We start from the raw sequence: 18,082 nt of genomic DNA, 5'->3' as shown, positions 1-18,082 counted from the left end.
TCAAATGAAATGATGCAAAGGAAAGTAAAATGACATTTATTACAATAAAATTCATCATAAAAATCACACGAAATAATGTTCCAAAATTATGCCTTTACAACGATTCTATAGGAAATACTTGTCCCTGTATGGGGTTTATTATAGATAATCTTGAAAACCTGCGGAAAATAATTTCAGTTAAGAGAATTAGGAGAACAAGTGAACATATCAGTAATGTTATGATCAGTCAACTAGAGAATCGATAGCATTTTTTGTCTTTTCTGGAAAAGCAATTGTAGATAAAGATAAGGAACTTTGTGGTAATAGGAGTATCAAACAACTAAATTGAGTTCTACTGTCTACTGCTTATACTCATCACGTTTCGCAGATTCTCATCTGCTTACTCAGGCCTCTATGCCTCTATGCTACTTGTAACAAGATCTTGAATCCAATATGGATTTGAGATCTTGTTACTTGTGGCATATTGAAAAAATCGGCACAGAGGCATAACTTTGGGAAAGTAATCTTATTTTACGTATTAAGCCCGTTTGCAACAGCCGAGAATTCTCTGAAGAATTATCTACAAAATTCTCGCAAGAAAACGGCAGAGATTATTTTGTACGCAACTGAACAGAGAATTCTACCGAAAGTGCGTATGTAACGGTGCATAATTCACGGCGCATGAAATCTCGAGTAAATTTTCTAGAGAATTCTCGGCTGTTGCAAACGGGCTTTACTTCGAATTTTCTTACAGCGGTCGCTACATATGAATGATTTAGCGAAACTTCCTAGAGAGTAGGATGTTTAAGTCATATGTTCATATTTGATGATTTTGTATTGTAACGTCCGAATACCCTGAATATGAACATGTCGCCGCTCGAAAATATCGCTACGGATCTGGCTTGTGCTGCAAGGCTCTCGAACCGGGGCGTAACGATATAAAAGATACGCACCGTTTACCCCTCGGCAGTTAGTATTCTGAACAGACGCGAGTGAACATAGAATTCCTGAAGAGTTACAAAGTGCAAAGTAGTGAAAGTGAATTGGTGAGTGTGTAAATGACTTAGAGTAAGCCCTTGAACATGAATTTGTGTAGTAGTTGTGTGAATAAATTAGATTATGTGCGAAAGAAGACAATTTTATTTACCCAAAGGATGTTACATTGCTGTCAGGTAAGAGGTGCTAATAAAATTGTGGAATACTTATTCTGAATGCCGGTGACGAGATTGGAGAAAATGGACCAGGCAAGTATGGCATTTTTCAAGCAAGCCTTTGAACAAATGAGCTTGACATTGGAAGGAAACACCAAGAAAATGGAGGTAAATACTGAAGAAATGAAAAATAAAATGGAGGTAAACATTGATAAAATAGAGGAATACTTTGAGAGATAAACTGCAATCCGGTCATTTCCGGTGTGAAACTAAACCCGAAGTTAAAAACGGTGTGAAATGACTCTAAGCTGGACAACAAGATTGTAAACGTGGAGGAAAAGATAGGAAACGTTGAAGAAAGAGTTGGAAACAAGAGTAAGATTATGAGTAAGGAAGAATGTTTAGGCGATATAGAAGGAGAAATGAAGGAAAAATTTTAAGCACATGCGAAAACCATGGAAGAGCGTTTGAGGGGGAAACTCAGCAAATGTTGTTCTGTTGAGCTTGAAGATAGGGGCGAATCAGGGCGAATGAAGATACAACCCCCAACTATTGATGGCAAATCAATTTGGAGCACATACCAAAAGCAGTTCGAAGCAGCAGCCAATGCCAATGGTTGGGACGAGGAGGAGAAAGCGACTTCCTTGAGTGTTGCACTAAGGGGAGATGTACTGAATATCCATTAGGCAAAAAGTCTAAAAGGAAATTAATGATACTTGATACTAATTTTCAGTTTACTGAAACTGCAAATGATATATGGTGGTGCACACCCATAACAAGTGTATAATGCACAGATCAAGTGTCTTCATCAGAAGAAGGGGTTTCGATGTCGTTTGTTCTCGTCAGAGCAACACTCCATCCCTGATGGGAACAGACACAAAATATCCTGACTGTATTGAATGCTGGCAAGTTCTACCAAGTATCAACATACTCGAGCGCCAACAAGCCTAGATTGAATTCCTCTTGTTGGCTGTTGGATGGCGCTCGAGTATTTTGATGTTATGTAAGTAACTTGAATCCTAATTAAAATAGATCACAAAACAAAACTATAGTTTTGTTTTGTCGCTCAGGATGTTTGTTTTCTGGTCTCAACAAAGTCGATATTGCAATTCAATACAAGGAATATAATTCGAATTTCGCGCCTCTCAAGTAGGAAACAGAAAACTGATATTAAAATGTATTGACAGTACCTACGTTTCCAAATGTGTTTTCACTGACCAAAATCGATTTCACTCGAATAACCAGTAATAACTGCGGTTATTGCTGGTTTTGCCCTTGGTTATGTCCCTTCACAACTTCTAACCTCACTTCAGTAACCAGAAGTTTAATCCAGCTCTCGAGTATTGTTATCTCCGGTTATCTGCGGTCCAAAATGATGACGTTGAAGGGCTAGTTCATGACGTCACGATATTATAACCAATAATGACCAAAGATTTATAGCATCTTTTCAATGCCAATTTTGTAAAAAGCTAATTATTGCCAATACTTTTTTGTTGAAGAGCAAATAATACAATTACAAATAAAAGTTTTCGAGATGGTTTATGTGATTCCACTCTAAAGTTTTGAAATCCAAAATTTCAGTAAGAGCCACTGAATATCATCGCGAAAAACCTAAAAACTGAACCGTATTTAATTAAATCACTCAAAATATGCATTCGTTCGTTTGTAACACTCTAGGAACAAGTGTGACGTTCAAGTTAAAGTTGTATTCATCAGAAAAAGTTTGCAATTTATTATGGGAAATTCATCTGAGTAATGTTAACATTATAGATTCAGAGGTTCGAATAAAAAATCCTAATATTCTGATTATAGCAATGAGAATAATAATATAACGTGAGCTATTTCGAATAGTTTTCAGAAATAAACAACTTCACAAAACACAAAATTCCGAGTTAAAGATGACGGAAGTTCAGGCAAACGTACATCAATCACACTGTATCTCTAAAACTTCTCTGAGAGGCATAAATGACCTGCATTCACCATTGGGCTATAGCCATCACTCATATTACACCCTATCTCAAAGTAGGTACTGGAATCAATGTGAATAAGCACAATATCCAATAACCAAATCGTTATTGGAACCCTCCTCATTTGACAAATGGTCTAGCTAAAGTGCTCAAAAATATGTTGACAGCTCATGTTGTAAATACTGAAGCATTCATCGAAGATTCTGTTGAGTTTGTAGAAAAACTGTAAAACATACAGTCAGGACCAAACGGCATTTTTGCGGTTTTACTTTATTCACAATAGTTCCAGTACAGGAGTCTTTGAGATATAAGCACATTGAACTTAACTCTTTGAAGATTGCTCGACATTCAACTATTCAACATGAATAGAACATGTCGTCATTTGAAGTCACAATTAGGAACATCTAATCAGTACGTAAGGATGAGTCGAACATTCGCCTACAACAACAACAACAACAAACTTTTTCTACATCTACGAGAATAATGCATTATTTGCGAAATGCCTTCATTTATGATAAGTATAGATACTAGAAACAAAATTGACATGGGAAGTTTCTAAAGCGAAGGCCTGTTTGAACTTTGTCCTTGATATCTGGACAGAATTGGGATGCTACTGAGAAAACACAATATAGAAATGATTCAACACCCCATACACGAGTAGTGCCAAGGATATATAATCAATATATTCTCTCAAGCTGGTATTTTTTGAAATCCTTTTGATAAGGTCTATTTCAGAAAAATTAGACGTCATGCAGCCCTCGCCTCAGATGACAATATTCCAGAAAACACAACAAGAAAAAATATGAATTTTTTTAAACGCACGTTATAGGTTATAGGTATGATTAAATCAGGTCAGTGGTTTGGTATCATAATATCTAGAATGTCAGCTATGTTAGTCTAATCCAAATCAGACTTGAATCTACTTTTACCAGGATTAATAAGCTAATATTTAGGAATCACCTACCCAGCAAACACTGAAATGCAGTCACTGTACAAAAACTGTACTTCGTTGCTTCAATTGACTGCAGTTACGGCAATGCAATAACTGTACCAGGACCGTATATGTCCCGGTGGACTTTGCAGTTACTGTACAGTACAAACTGCATTCGACATACAGCCACAGCTGCACTTCAAAAACAGCGATGGCATTGCAATCCACTGTACAGCAAGCTGCAATTCAAATGCAGCAGTTACGTGCTAAAACTGTACAGCAAGTTGTACTTTAAATGCAGTGGTCACTGTGCAAAAACTGTACAGCTAGCTGTATTTTATATGGAGTTTGTTCACACAAGAACTGTACAGCAAGCTGTATTTTATATACAATAGACACTGCGCTCAAACTGTACAGTAAGCTGCACTTTAAATGTAGCAGTCACTGTGTTAAAACTATATCGAAAAATGCACTTACGAAACAATATTCTATTAGAGAAGTTTCCTAGTTATAAACAGAATATCTATTCTGCAAATTAGAAATTTTCAATTTCTAATTTGATATTTTGGCGGTAAGCGCAAAGGTGAGTTCACGCTATTTGAGGAATGGCCTGCTCTTGAGGGTGGAGGTTAATGAACCATAAGAGTTACCTACGTCAATCGTCGAAGCAGCGTAGTTCGTGCCTGCTATAAACGCCGGTTACATAGAGGATATAGAGTAGTGCGTCGCCGGTGGCGCCATCCTTTGGCGTATGCTGCACCGCAATAGACGTGTATGCTACCTTGTGATCGCAACCGTCAAAAGCAGTGATGCCATCATTTGGCTAATTCTGGTACCACCATGGTGCGATGAAGTATTCTTCTACCATGGGTATAATCCATATTTTGGTAATGAAAGGAGTCTTCAATTATTGAATTAAATCTGTTTATGAAATGTCTCTTTAACCTTCATAATCGAATTTTCAACTTTTTGAAGAAGGTATATGTTTAAGTTTTAGGAATTCCTTTGAATTATTACTCTAGATTCTATTATTAACTCTATATCAAATACTCCATTTTTGAAATGAAGAATTGCAACTGTGCAGTCACTGTATATCAAATACTGCGTTTTGAAAATGCAGAATTATCAATACAGAAACTGTGCAGTTACAGTACAGCAATCTCTGTGCTGCATTCTGGTGGCACTTGTAGTGCAGTATTTGTACAGTTGCTCTATATTGTGTTTGTTGGGTACCTGCATTAAATTCTTACCTGCCCTTTTTTCGCACCGTAATATCTTGCAACTGGATCAGTTGATAGTATTTTCATCAATGAACATTCCTCAAGCGAGCTGGAAAAATGAACAATGGTCATAAAATTTATTAATTAAGGCAGCTCTTCTGAAACTCTTTTAACACTAACAAATATCCCAAATCTTTGTTTTATATTCACACGATTTATTTTTCTTCTTCTATCCTTACAAATGTGCTTGGCTGATCACCAGTTACAAATGAATGAAACATCAGCTTCAATATGTCTAGTGGCTTTCCAATTCGATAAAATTATTGTTTCGTACGTGAATTATCAATTGACTTCGATTCAAGAATAATGAAAAAAGAAACCTGGTCTAATATCTTGAAATACCAGCCACAAAGCTGGTTTCAGCTTCCTTCAAATATTGAATTGATGTGGCCCGGATACTTGATGAAATTTTATAATTCAACTAATAATAATAAGAACAGGGTTAGTTAGAAAGCGCATGAAGTGGACAACGTCCATGAATGAAACTATTGTGCGCATTTATAACTCCATCACGGGACTAGGTCACAACACGAACAACTAGAGGAAAAGGCTCCATGAGGAATTCCGCAACGCCTACCCAAATCTCAATGTCACTGAACAACGGGTGGCAGACCAGTACCGCGTAATTCTGAGAAATGAACTAATACCAATGGCCCGAATCGACGCAATTAAACAAGAACTTCAGCGTCCACTAGCAATAGAGAATAACACCAACAACTCAGATGAAATTCACATGCCTGGGCAACAACAGCCAGAAGAAATTGATACTGAAAGTCCATCTTGCAACGCAATGAGGAGATACTTTGCCGAATTGGAAGGAACAGATCCTCTTCATCGAACAGCACCTCCCCGACTCAATACATCCAAGAAACTGTCACTCATAATCAACATCTTGAATGAGGACGTTTTACCAGAGTAGGTACCTACACAACGGGAGTTCATTGGAATATCTGCATCTAGTTTTTTACTGTGCAGCGCTGACAACAGCGAAATCCATATGGGCGAAAATACGCCGAACGAACAACGATGGTCCAAAATTACACAAATTACATGCGCCACCATGGCAGCAACGTCTTCAACACAAAACAGAAAGGCTAAGAATAGACATTGGACGACTGACGAAGTACTTGAACGGGAATCGCGGAAGAAAGGTGGTGAAAGCTGCCAAAGAAATCATGGATAGAAACAGGACACACACAGAACGAGAGACGGAGAATGCTACAGCTCACCACTGCCTCGACACTTTGAAGCAAAAGTCTGTATGCAGAACGCTTGAGGAGATATAAAAGCAATTACAGCCGAAAAAGAGACAATAATTCATTTGAAAAGTCTGAAGAAAGTTTCTACCGGTCACTCACAACTACTGATGGAGAAAATGGAAAGTTACCACCAAAGGAAGCCATTGAACAATTCTGGACCGAACAATTATCAACGAAACCTCAGTTCAATGGAGATACCGGATGGATTGAAGATGGAAAATCTGAAGTTATGAAATATGAGCCGATCCAACACGACATGATCACAATTGAAGAAGTAAAATCAGCAATCATAGGCCTACACAACTGGAAAACACCTGGGCCTGATGGATTGCACAACTTCTGGATCAAGAAACTTTGGATCATGCATAACAAATTGATTTCCGCAATAAATTATGTCATTGAAAATCCTGAAAGAATGCCAGTAAAGACCAACGGAATACAGTAACCCATCCAAAAACCGACCAATCACATGTCTTCCAACGATGTTATCACATCGTGCATTTCAATTCACAAATATTGCGAGAGGAATAACATCATCGCCATGCAACAGAAAGGATGCACCAAAGACAACCAAAGGTTCAAAGAACAATTAATAATAGATTCAGTTATCTGGAATCAAGCGTTCTCCAAGCGAAGGAATCTTTACGCTGCGCACATTGACCACAAAAAAGCAGTCGATTCCATACTTCACGAATGGCTCTTGACGATCTTGAAAATTCACATGGTGGATCCTAATATTGTTAAGTTCCTGAAAAACTAGTCTTCAAATGGAAGCAGCAGATGGCTCCATTACAACAGGACCTATTCCAATAAGACGCGGAATTTTCCAAGGAGATTCGCTCAGTCCTCTGTGGTTCTGCAGAGCCCTGAATCCCTTGTCTCTTAGATTGAATTCTACGAACTATGGATTTGCCATCAAGAGCGGTAGTAAAACTATGATGAAACTCAATCATCCCCTTTATATTGAAGATTTGAAACTCTTCGCACCTACCAAAAAACAAATGCAACAGATGCTGAAAATGGTGGAAGGATTCTCGGAATACATCAAAATGAAGTTTGGACTAGAAAAATGTCGCCTGCTGAATATAAGGAAAGGAAAAATAGAAGATGGTACGTTCAAACTCAAGGAAGGTGCAGAAATTGAAGCATTAAAGGAAGGAGATACATACAAGTATTTAGGCATAAAACAGGCAAGGAAAATCAATCAAAGCCAGATGAAGAAAGAATTAACGGAGGAGTTCACCCGAAGACTGGGAAGAAGTATTATGAGAACTGGTCTCAACAGCAAAAATCTGATAAAAGCTATTAATACCTACGCTTGCTCGGCGCTGAGCTACTCATTCGGTATCATCTCTTGGACCACTATGGATTTAGCAGCTTTACAGAGAAAAATAAGGACGATGCTGACTAAACACAATAAACATCACTCCAAAAGCTCAATAGAACAGACAGAGCTGCCACGACATCTTGGGGGTAGAGGAATTGTTGATTTGTCCAACCGTATATCCCAGGAAATTGAAGGACTTCGAAAATATTTCTTGAGCAAGGCTGCTTCGTCAGAACTCCATCGAGTAGTTTGTGTTGCTGATAGTTCTACGCCGTAAAGCTACAACAGGATTACTTGGAAACCGTCGAACACTCTGCAGAAAGTAAAATGCAGAAACTGATTGGCAAACCTTTGCATGGAAGGCACCAGAACGAGGTCAACCATGATTACGTCGACATATCTGCGTCGAACTACTGGTTGACTTCCGGAAGGTTGTTTCCTGAGACAGATGGCTTCATGCTCGCCATCCAGGATCCAGGTTATGGCTGTGCGATACATGAAACTATCCAGCATATCACCGGGGGATGTCAGAAGTTCGCGGGTACGGAGTATAAAAATAGACATGACGCCGTTGCCAAGATTCTTCACCAAGCAAGAATTGGCACTAAAACACCAACTTCTAAGTTCGAAAAAGGTTCCTTATTACAATTAGGTACCATCCGGATGCTGTATTGGGAAATGAACATCACAAGCTCTTCTGGGATCTCACAGACCGGAGAATAACCCACAATAGACCAGACCTCATATTGCTCAAATAATAACAATTTTCTAGATAGGCACACTGAACAAATTTCAAAATAGAGAGATCTCGAGGAGCAAACAGTGGAAGCTGAAAGATATCAAGACCATCCCTATTGTCATTTCATCTACAGGCCTTATACCGAAGAAACTACTAGAGAACTTGAGGAAACTTCATTTGGACGAAAATATTTATAAAGTCGTGCAGAAGGCGGTACTGCTCGGAACGGCGAGAACTGTACGCAAGTACATGGGGAATGCAGAGGAGCACCGTTTGCTACGACAGAAAGTGCGGGTTGATCAGGAGTCCAACCGACATCAAGAAGCCGAGGAGCGGCCCGAACCCGACCGCCACTACGAGCCCGAAAACCTGGTAAGGACTCCAACAGAGCTAAATCCTTTCGAAATCTGAGATATCTGGGATAAGTGAATTTTCCTCTGTAGAGGAGTGTGAAAGCCGCAAAGCTAAAGAAAGATTATATGATTTTCACATGAATGAGTTTTTCAACCACGACACGTGTTTCACTATTTTCAGGTGGATGGAGGTAAATTGAAATATTTGGTACCGAAGGAAGAGATATATAAGCAAGCATTTAACTCTCCTCCTAAAAATCCAAGAGGCGGTAATGATATTTTCCAGAATATTCGAGGCAATTTCAGAGCAAGAACAAATCGGACTGGAGCGGGTAGTGAATACTGCGTGAGGGAAATAAATAGCAGGCGTTTTTCCTGCACCGTTTAGCCAATTGATTCTTTGCGACATGGGATGCCTGCGGGAAAAGGGTTGAACGGGCAAGTTTGTAGAAAAAAAATATTATAGTTCTCTTGGTTTTTCATTAATTACCTATACATAATATGTGTATTATTCCCGCTATGTGACAATTAGATGTAGAACAAACTGAGATTTATGCAATGTATTCCTTAGAAGATCGATGAAGTCGGAAGGATCTGGCCCATTTACCTCCATTTCAAATCCTGTATAAATATTGTTAAATCCCTATTTGAGGGGTTCATTGCTGAAGTCCATGCAGCCTAGTTTTGAGATAAATGGCTTAGAAGTTGTTTATCACCAATTAATTCAAAAGTTACTTCTTTATTTATTATCATTCTTATGTAAGCACATGCTGACATTCTAACCTTTTAAAAAAGTCACTTTTGAATTAATTGGTGATGAACAACTTCTAAGTCATTTATCTCAAAACTAGGCTGCATGGACTTGGTTCACTTCAGCTATGAACCCCCCATTTATGCTTGTGGTCAAGATGCATCCACTCTATGGCTATATCTTGATGAAATGCAACCATTCCATATACTTTCTTTTTTATTTCTTACTTATATCTTTTCACACAAAAATACGGCAGAAACGTGAAAACCGGAACAACCGAAATACCTGGTTTTCTAAGCCATAATGTCCCAAAGCTGTCACGAGCTTAGCTTCGGTTGACAGAGCACTGTTGGTACAAATATCATCTATACTGTATGGGGAAGTCAGCAGATGAGGTTTGTAGGCTCTGTGGATCAGAGGCAGAAACAGCTGAACACATGGTATGCAACTATCCAGAGCTGGCTGGCCTAAGAATCATTTATATGGGAAAACCGGTCCTGTATACTCATAAGGTAACGGCCAAAGCCCCTAAGGATGTTGTCGGTTTTATCAACACCATTGAGTAGGATAGATATAACGAAAGATCTACATGGTCGTAGTTCCCGAAAGGCTATTCGAGCCACAACGACCCCAGTAATAATTATTATTATTATAAGTCATTATGTCGAAGAATCACTTCTCACTTCAAATGGAAATCTTTCAAGTGAAATTTGAACAAACTTACCGACTAGATAACAGCTCTTCCTTCTCCTCTGGCGTTAATAAAACATGAGGTGGTACTAACGTATGTTCAGTTACATTTATTTTAAGCTCATCGTCCAGAAAAAACTCCATTGAATACTTCGGGTTCATATTTTCAATGAATTCATGCGCTGCAGTCGTTATCCCTTGTTGAACAACTATAATAGCTTTTCTTGTATTTTGATCCCGCATACGTTTCAAATATGTTTCCACCGATTTCAAACCGATTTTGGGTTTTTCGCAGAAAAATACAAACATCATATCTTGTGGATCAGCTAGATGCTGTACTTGTATCATGAGATCTTCCCTACAAGGTTTCATAAGGCTGAAACATATTTCAAGAAACATTTGAATATTGCAGGTGAATTTAATTCGGAAATTTGAGTTTTGACATATTTTCAAAAACCATCAGAATAACTAGTTTCAAAATTAATACATAAATTCAAGTAAAATATTTTTTAAGGCGATCTTATGAAGTAGGCATCCTAAACTCCTATTTTCATCTACGAAAATATAAAAGAATTATTCTTTTAATAAGAGGCATGCATATCCATTAACTCTTCGAAAGTTTTAAATTAACAAAGGACTATGAATGCAGTCAGTAAGTCTTTTGTGTATAAGTATGTGCAAGAATTGTATAGAATACAGCATAATGGCTCAACAACCGACCATTTCTTAACCAACTCTGGAATAAAACAAGGCTGCGTGTAAGCGCCTTTACTGTTCAATATTTTCGCCATAGCTGTCTCGATAATTGCTGACATGAATATGCCTGTAAGAAGTGTTGGAATATGATTCAGATTTGATGGAGACCTATTTAACCTGAAGCAGAGCAAAAACCCGTACCAAGTTTATCACGGAACTTCAATATGCAGACGACTGCGCACTTATCGCTGGCAGCCCAGAGGATCTAAAGATAATGCTGGACACCTATAAACATGTATACGAAGCTTTAGTCCTTAGACTCAATATCGACAAAACCAAAATCCTGGTCCCGCAGAAAGCCTTCAAACACATATCAGCCTGGAGAATGAAACTCTAGAACAGGTCGAGCAGTTCAAATACTTGGGGAGCTTCATGAATACTAGGGTTAACCTAGACACGGAAATACACAACCGTATCAGTTCGGCATCACGGGCATTCTAGAAGCTAAAGGTCAGAGTGTTTCAAAATCACGACCTCAATCTGAAGACCAAGACAGCTATTTACAAAGCAGTCGTCCTCCCAAAGTTTCTTTACGGAAGCGAAAGCTGGACGCCCTACAGGCGAAATATTGAACAGCTTGAACAAACGCAACAATTGAGACTCAAGTAACGAGGGCCCGACTCAGATGGAGCGGCCAGAGGATGCAAGACACAAGACTCCCCAAAACAGCTCTATATGGCGAGTTCACTGAGGGAGCCCGGAAACCAGAAGGCCAGTAAGAGCGGCTTAAGGATACACTACATCAATCCCTAAAATCAGTTAATGCCAATCATAACTGGGAACAACTAGCTTTGGACAGGTCACACTGGAGGTCTTTGGTACACAGTTATAATGGAGACTCGAGAAGGAAACACCGGGGGACAGATCTTGTTGGTGACTATCCATGCCCGGAGTGTGGAAGGATCTGCAGGTCACGGTTGGGTCTACTCAGTCACAGGAGGGCACACAGTCGCAATTAGCACTAAGACTTTTTTTTTGTCTTTTTGTAGATTTCCGGTAACGGGATACAGCAATGAATGAATGAATTAATGAATTAATGAATGACTCTTAGGTATGTGTATGTGCCATGTGCGCGAAATGTATAGTATACAGTGAAGGGACTCCAAACAGATTGTGAAAGGAAACCGAATTACCTACCATAGTCTCACTCACTCACGCATGCATAGTGCTTAGTGCTCTCGAATAGGATGTTAAATATCGACAAGAGAGAAAAAATTATTGTCACTATCAAGAAAAAAAAACATCCTCGGCAACCTGGATTATTCGGCGAATTGAATAATTTAATAAATGAATCTTCAGTTTACCCAGATATCGAGGAAATCATGAAATTCATTTTATAGGGTGATTTCGCGAATTTTTAGGACTGTCCAAATTAATGTGATACGGTCAGTTTTCTGGAACCTCATGGAACTTTCATTCCAAATTTCGGATAAATCGGATATATAGAGTGGTTTAAATTTCCATTCAAATTTGGGAAACACTCTGTAAATCAGAATCTAGAACTCTTAGACACTACATATGGAGGTTTTCCGTAAAACTTTAGGATCTTATCCGGGACACCCCGTATATTCTGCAAACACATTCCGAAATTGATTTCCTTAGGTTGCCCAATATTCCACTTTCGAATTTTTTAGAAGTCTGTGAAGGTTCTTTTATAAAGGTACGTACTAACTGGCGAGCAAAGATTATACCTAGAGTTGGGTTGGGTTATAACTCTCCTCCTTTATAAGGAGATCAACTCATAATTTTGAAACACTCTTTCCTTTTCTGAAGAAAGCAGAATCGATATTTTATCGGAAAATATTGTAATTTGAGCAGTAACGCCTTTTTCCTCGGGGTACACACTTGAAAGGATTTTTTCTCGGAATCAGAATTTACAGAGCAAAACGCACGGAATGAAACAGGGGATCCGATCTCACACGGGATACGGGATTTATGGACGCGTTCGCCAGTCAGAACCTACGACTCGCACTTAACCGACAAGTGTCGGAACTCAGCAAGGTTAGGGGTTGAAATAAGACGGCACAGACCTAAGACGGCTCACCCCTAGGTCGTTCTGCTCTCCCCCGGGTATCCACACCAGCAGAGTATCGTACTAGCAGTAGGGGTGAACTCTGGAAAGAAAGGGAAAAATCAAGGAAGGGTAGCCACCCCAAAGTTCGTTCTGTACCCCTCAGGTATCCACGCCGGCGGGGTATCTTACTAACAGTAGGAATGGAACTCGAACTGTGGCATAGGAAGGGTAGAAATGGAGGCTGAAGATCCAACAATATAAAAAAAAAGGAATGTCGTCTTACCTCTGGGTTCTAATGGGTGTTTCACTCACACCGGAACGGCAATAAAAGTAAACTTTGAAACTTGTACGAAAATTCCTAAAGTTAAACGAGAAAAAGGAAAAAAATAAGAAACTCTCAATAAACCCAGAAAATAAAATTGAAAAAGAAAATTCTCGGCTGATCCCGATGGATACTGTCTTCACTGTACTTTCAGAACTGAAAAACGGAACAAAAACGGTGCGGAATGTTTACAATTCCGAACGATGTCGAAATACTAAATTGGAAACTGAAAATATTCTTTTCAAAAATTTATTGGAAATAAAATTATTTCAAAATGAAACGAAAAGATTATTCTAAAATGAGGGTGCATTTTTGCCAAAAAATACATCCTCATTACACAGTTTTTTCAAACTTTAAGTTCACATTTAAAAGTAAATCATTATCCGCTAAATGATTCTGTTGGTAAAGAACCTCAGTTCATTTTTAGTATCAATTAGGTATAAGAGGTGTGGATGTTTAGAACGCTAACTCACATTCTTTCCACCGTTGAAGATGCAGCTGACAATGGTTTTCATTCATTTTGAGGTAACAGTCAGTTCTGTGAAATTTATACGGTTTCAAATTACTTTTTTTCTTCAATTTGGTCGAGTTCATGCACGCAGCTGACGTATAATCCATACCATCGTTTATGCAGCTGACATTTATTTTTTCATTCAGAATGATCCGAACAATCATATTACGGATTTTGGTGCGGTATCAAATCACTTGAAAAATTTTCTTATTCGGCAACTTTACACGTCGCCACCATTAGCCCCACGTAGTCCCACCAAGTAAATTTGCATCCTTGGACCGCGTGCCCACCGGTGGTCACTTGAAATAAGAGGTTTCTGTATGTTAAATGTTGAAACGAAGAAATAGTTGAAGGCAGAAAACCAATCTGAAATGAACTCAGACTTCCATAACCAACCCTCAACATCAGGAAACAATTCTTTTTCATCAAATACGCCAAGGGCTGGTTCTGCTGAATCTGCAATATCAGCAAATACCTCGTCAAGTAAAAGAGCTCATAAGCTGAAAGAAGTAGAGGGTCAGAATAGAATAACAAGAAAGATATGTTCAATTTGTTATAAAAAAATTCTCTGCCCAGCATGGTGCTGCATATGCAAGAAAAAATGCCAAGAAGGTTAACACTACATGTGAAGGTTGTGACAACATGCCGATGTGCATTATGTGCTTTCGAACGCAGCACAAATTCAAATAATTAATCCTCTCTTTTGTTCATTATCTGAAAAAATTTCAATAAAATGATTTGTATGTTCTATGCGCCGTAATTATTTTTGTCTTCACAATCTGCCCGACCCAAATACGACAAAACTTGCCTCTCGGACCATACAATAGACTAGTATAAGCCAATCGATGGAAATCGTGCCCGCAGATGGACACTCGCATGCAGTTTGAATAAACCCTCGATGTACCCACCGGTGGGCACGCGGTCCTTGGGACAATGCACAAAATGCCCACCAGTGGGCACGAGGCGCTCACCGTGTTAAGATACTTTTGACCCAAACGCCCTGAATTCCAAATATTTTATAATTTGAACTATTTTATGTCGCCAAGAAATGACGCAGCCGAAGCGACTTTCAAATACAGTGACTTCATCAAGCATGTTTGATAAAGTTTCAAGGAGATAGAGCATTTGGCAACTCGTTCAGCTGAAGTTAATACTAAGGACAGTGGCTAATAGCAGGTTCCGTTGCGAAGCCAGGTTGTTCTTTCCTTTGAGCGTGGCAAACTCTCGGATCGCCTCGAAACCTGCGACGAACGAGGAACCTCGTCGAAATTTTATGGGGTTTCTATGGCCGGTGCTGTTGCTCTTCGCCAGTGGGTACACACATCACGGATACGTCGCCTTGCGATAAAATATTTGTATTTGTTTCAATTTAAATTTTTAGCCAAATATTCCATTCCAGTCACTCAATATTTATAATGGTTACCTCGGCTCATATCCAAATTCTTCTATGAATTGTTCGAAGGTCTGGTCCAGTTCAAACTGAGCAACACAATACTTTCTATCATGGCACATCTGAAAAAAAAATTGAAATATTCTGACGATGACTCATTTTGATAATAAAATGACATAAAAAAAAATATATAAACATGGGATGTCAGGGGCTGTTTGAGGTACACAATGATATTTTTTTTTCATTCCAGTATAAAAACCGTTTAATTTTTGTTTTCGAATTATTCAAGTTCGCATCAAAATACATTTCGATGAAGTTCTTTAATTTTTCATTTGTGCCGTCCCTGTTAACATGAACCGTACTATATTTTGTAATATGAAAATAACGATCCACAATGTTTCTTTTTAATTGAGTATTATTTATATTGAGAAAATATTAACGACTTAAGGCATAACGTGATTATCTGAATTAATTCAGAAACATACCACTCTCGTCTTTCCGACATAATGATCAACAAATAATACGATCTTAATCGAACTATCCACACATCATCATTAAGGATAACAATAAGGTCTTATATGACCTCATCAGGGCAGCACATTCTCGGTGACTTTTTTCTAATTTTAAAGCTAATGTTTCAAGAATAACGGAAAAAATATAATCTGAGAGTTTCAACACTCAACAATTGGCCATAAAGGTCAAAAAAATCAGTTTTTTAAATTATCTCCCCTCGTGGGCTTCACATTGTTTTCGCATTCATTATAAAAGTTGTAGAGCATAACATTTTCTACAAATTTATTCCGAAGCAATTTTTTGAGATATGCGGGGTTCATAGCTGAAGTGAACCAAGTCCATGCAGCCTAGTTTTGAGATAAATGGCTTAGAAGTTGTTTATCACCAATCAATTCAAAATTGACTTCTTTAGATTTTAAAAGGTTGGAATTTAAACATATGCTTATATTCACATTACACAAATCTAAAGAAGTGACTTTTGAATTAATTGGTGATAAACAACAATCAAACAAACAAACAAACAAATCATTTATCTCAAAACTAGGCTGCATGAACTTGGTTCACTTCAGCTATGAACCCCTTATATATGGCGATGAAGGATATTCTACATTGACCTTGGCCTTCCGCATGTGTGGCTAAGCTCTTCGCCCTCATTACCCTCAATTTGGAAAACGGTTAAGGATATGAAAAATTGCTTCAAACAAAAGTATACAATTTTGTTATCTACAACTTTCATAATGAATACAGAAACGATTAGGGATACAGGAAAGGGGATATTTAAAAAAAAAATCTGCAAAACCGAGATTAACGATCTGTATGAAAATCTGACACGCTCGAGTATGTACAAGAAACAATTTTTTTTTACATTTTCAAAGGACCGCTGTGAAGCTGTGCATCACGTTTGAATTGTCAGTCTATTGAAAAGTAGCTCCCTTTTTGTCCAATTAACATCCACTAAATCAGTCACGCTCGAAAAAAAATGTTTTTTTTATTTTCAACTCTTTCTCACGCAATCCGTCAGATTAACATGAATTTATTATCAGAGACACGTAGGTCATATACTTACAGTATCTTAATCTGACACGCTCGAGTATTTACACCTGACTTTTTTCTACATCTTTGAAAACCTGTAGACGCTTTCCCCACCGCTGAATGTGCATAAATCATAAAACCTCTTTTTCTTTCTAGCATCTAATTTTCAAAATCCACTAGGTCTTCACGACGTTCGACTAAATCCAGATTTGGCATCGTTGGCTTCCCAACTATTACAGAACACCCTCTATAATTGAACACGACCACAGAACGATAAACATTCCTCGTCAGTGGTCAGTATGCCGTTTCCAACCATTGAACTTCTTTGGTTCAATGTTTCCAACATGCATTGAAGGATTTGAAAGCGAATATTGGGATTAGTTGAAGTGATTTCATTTCTCTTCAGAAACAAAAAAATTCAAACTCTTCTTGCAGGAACGTTACTGTTCGCTTAAAATGGCATAAATCATTTCAATTGGTAATAATAAATTCACTTTCCACCCAAAAACCGAATGAAAATCATTGAATTCAACAAGTTGAAGATACTTCTGAAGTAAACAGTGAACTCACCTGGAATATCGTTTTTCGAATCCTCCATAATTTATGCACTTCTGACTCATCTTCCATATTCAATGAATGTCAAGTCCAAATTTCTTAAACTTTAAAACAAAACAACAATCACAAACACCCAACTTTTTTAATTATCGAAGACGCATTGGTCTTTCCAAATGTATAAAACATTTCAAGGATAATGTCTTCTTCGATAATATGAATCCAGATGTAATGTAATGTAACATACCTTTATATTGAGGATTCCTTGATAATAAAGTACCTATATATAGGTGGTCAATATCATGCATAGCGTGTAAATTCTAATTCTATATGGTAAACAATGAATGAAAATTTCAAACATATTCGGTAATTAATTACTCGAAAATCTATCAATATTCTATTCTTGATGAGTTCAGTCCTGCCCATCCATAGATTAAAGATCATTTGATAAAATATAATGGCGTTATAGACCAGGGTCAAATCACAATTGGTCAAAAAAAAAAATCTTAACAGTATTTGATTGATCGAAAGAGTTAGTATAAACATAAACTATGAGTATCTTAAT

General features: G+C 38.0%; 1 protein-coding gene across 2 annotated transcripts; it reads right to left on the bottom strand.

Annotated features, from left to right (window-relative positions):
- Positions 1-20: 20 nt before the first annotated feature.
- Positions 21-17,657, bottom strand: LOC123306763 (DNA-directed RNA polymerases I, II, and III subunit RPABC1-like). Of its 2 annotated transcripts, none has more exons than XM_044888896.1 (5): positions 17,536-17,657; positions 15,454-15,542; positions 10,462-10,803; positions 5,262-5,357; positions 21-158 (listed from the first exon to the last, which is right to left on the bottom strand). In XM_044888896.1, the coding sequence occupies exons 1-4, from the start codon at positions 17,590-17,592 to the stop codon at positions 5,267-5,269; spliced, it is 579 nt and encodes a 192-aa protein (XP_044744831.1). In that variant the 5' UTR covers positions 17,593-17,657; the 3' UTR covers positions 21-158; positions 5,262-5,266. The 2 variants fall into 2 exon arrangements, with proteins under 2 accessions (XP_044744831.1, XP_044744830.1); XM_044888895.1 differs by having other exon boundaries at positions 5,279-5,357.
- Between the last annotated feature and the right edge of the window lie 425 nt (positions 17,658-18,082).

Source organism: Coccinella septempunctata, chromosome 2, assembly GCF_907165205.1.
Source record: "Coccinella septempunctata chromosome 2, icCocSept1.1, whole genome shotgun sequence".
In the NCBI taxonomy this organism is placed as follows: domain Eukaryota; kingdom Metazoa; phylum Arthropoda; class Insecta; order Coleoptera; family Coccinellidae; genus Coccinella; species Coccinella septempunctata.
The sequence above is the reverse complement of the archived record's forward strand: the minus strand, read 5'-3'. Positions and strand labels throughout refer to the sequence as shown.

Bases quoted from the DNA above. Each gene is read 5' to 3' on its own strand.
- LOC123306763 (XM_044888895.1), bottom strand. From the start codon at position 17,592: ATGGAAGATGAGTCAGAAGTGCATAAATTATGGAGGATTCGAAAAACG. The intron at 10,804-15,453 runs GTAACCATTATA...AATATGTTTCAG, and splicing joins GAATTTGGATATGAGCCGAG to CCTTATGAAACCTTGTAGGG. The intron at 5,358-10,461 runs GTAAGTTTGTTC...TCATTTTTCCAG, and splicing joins GAAGAGCTGTTATCTAGTCG to CTCGCTTGAGGAATGTTCAT.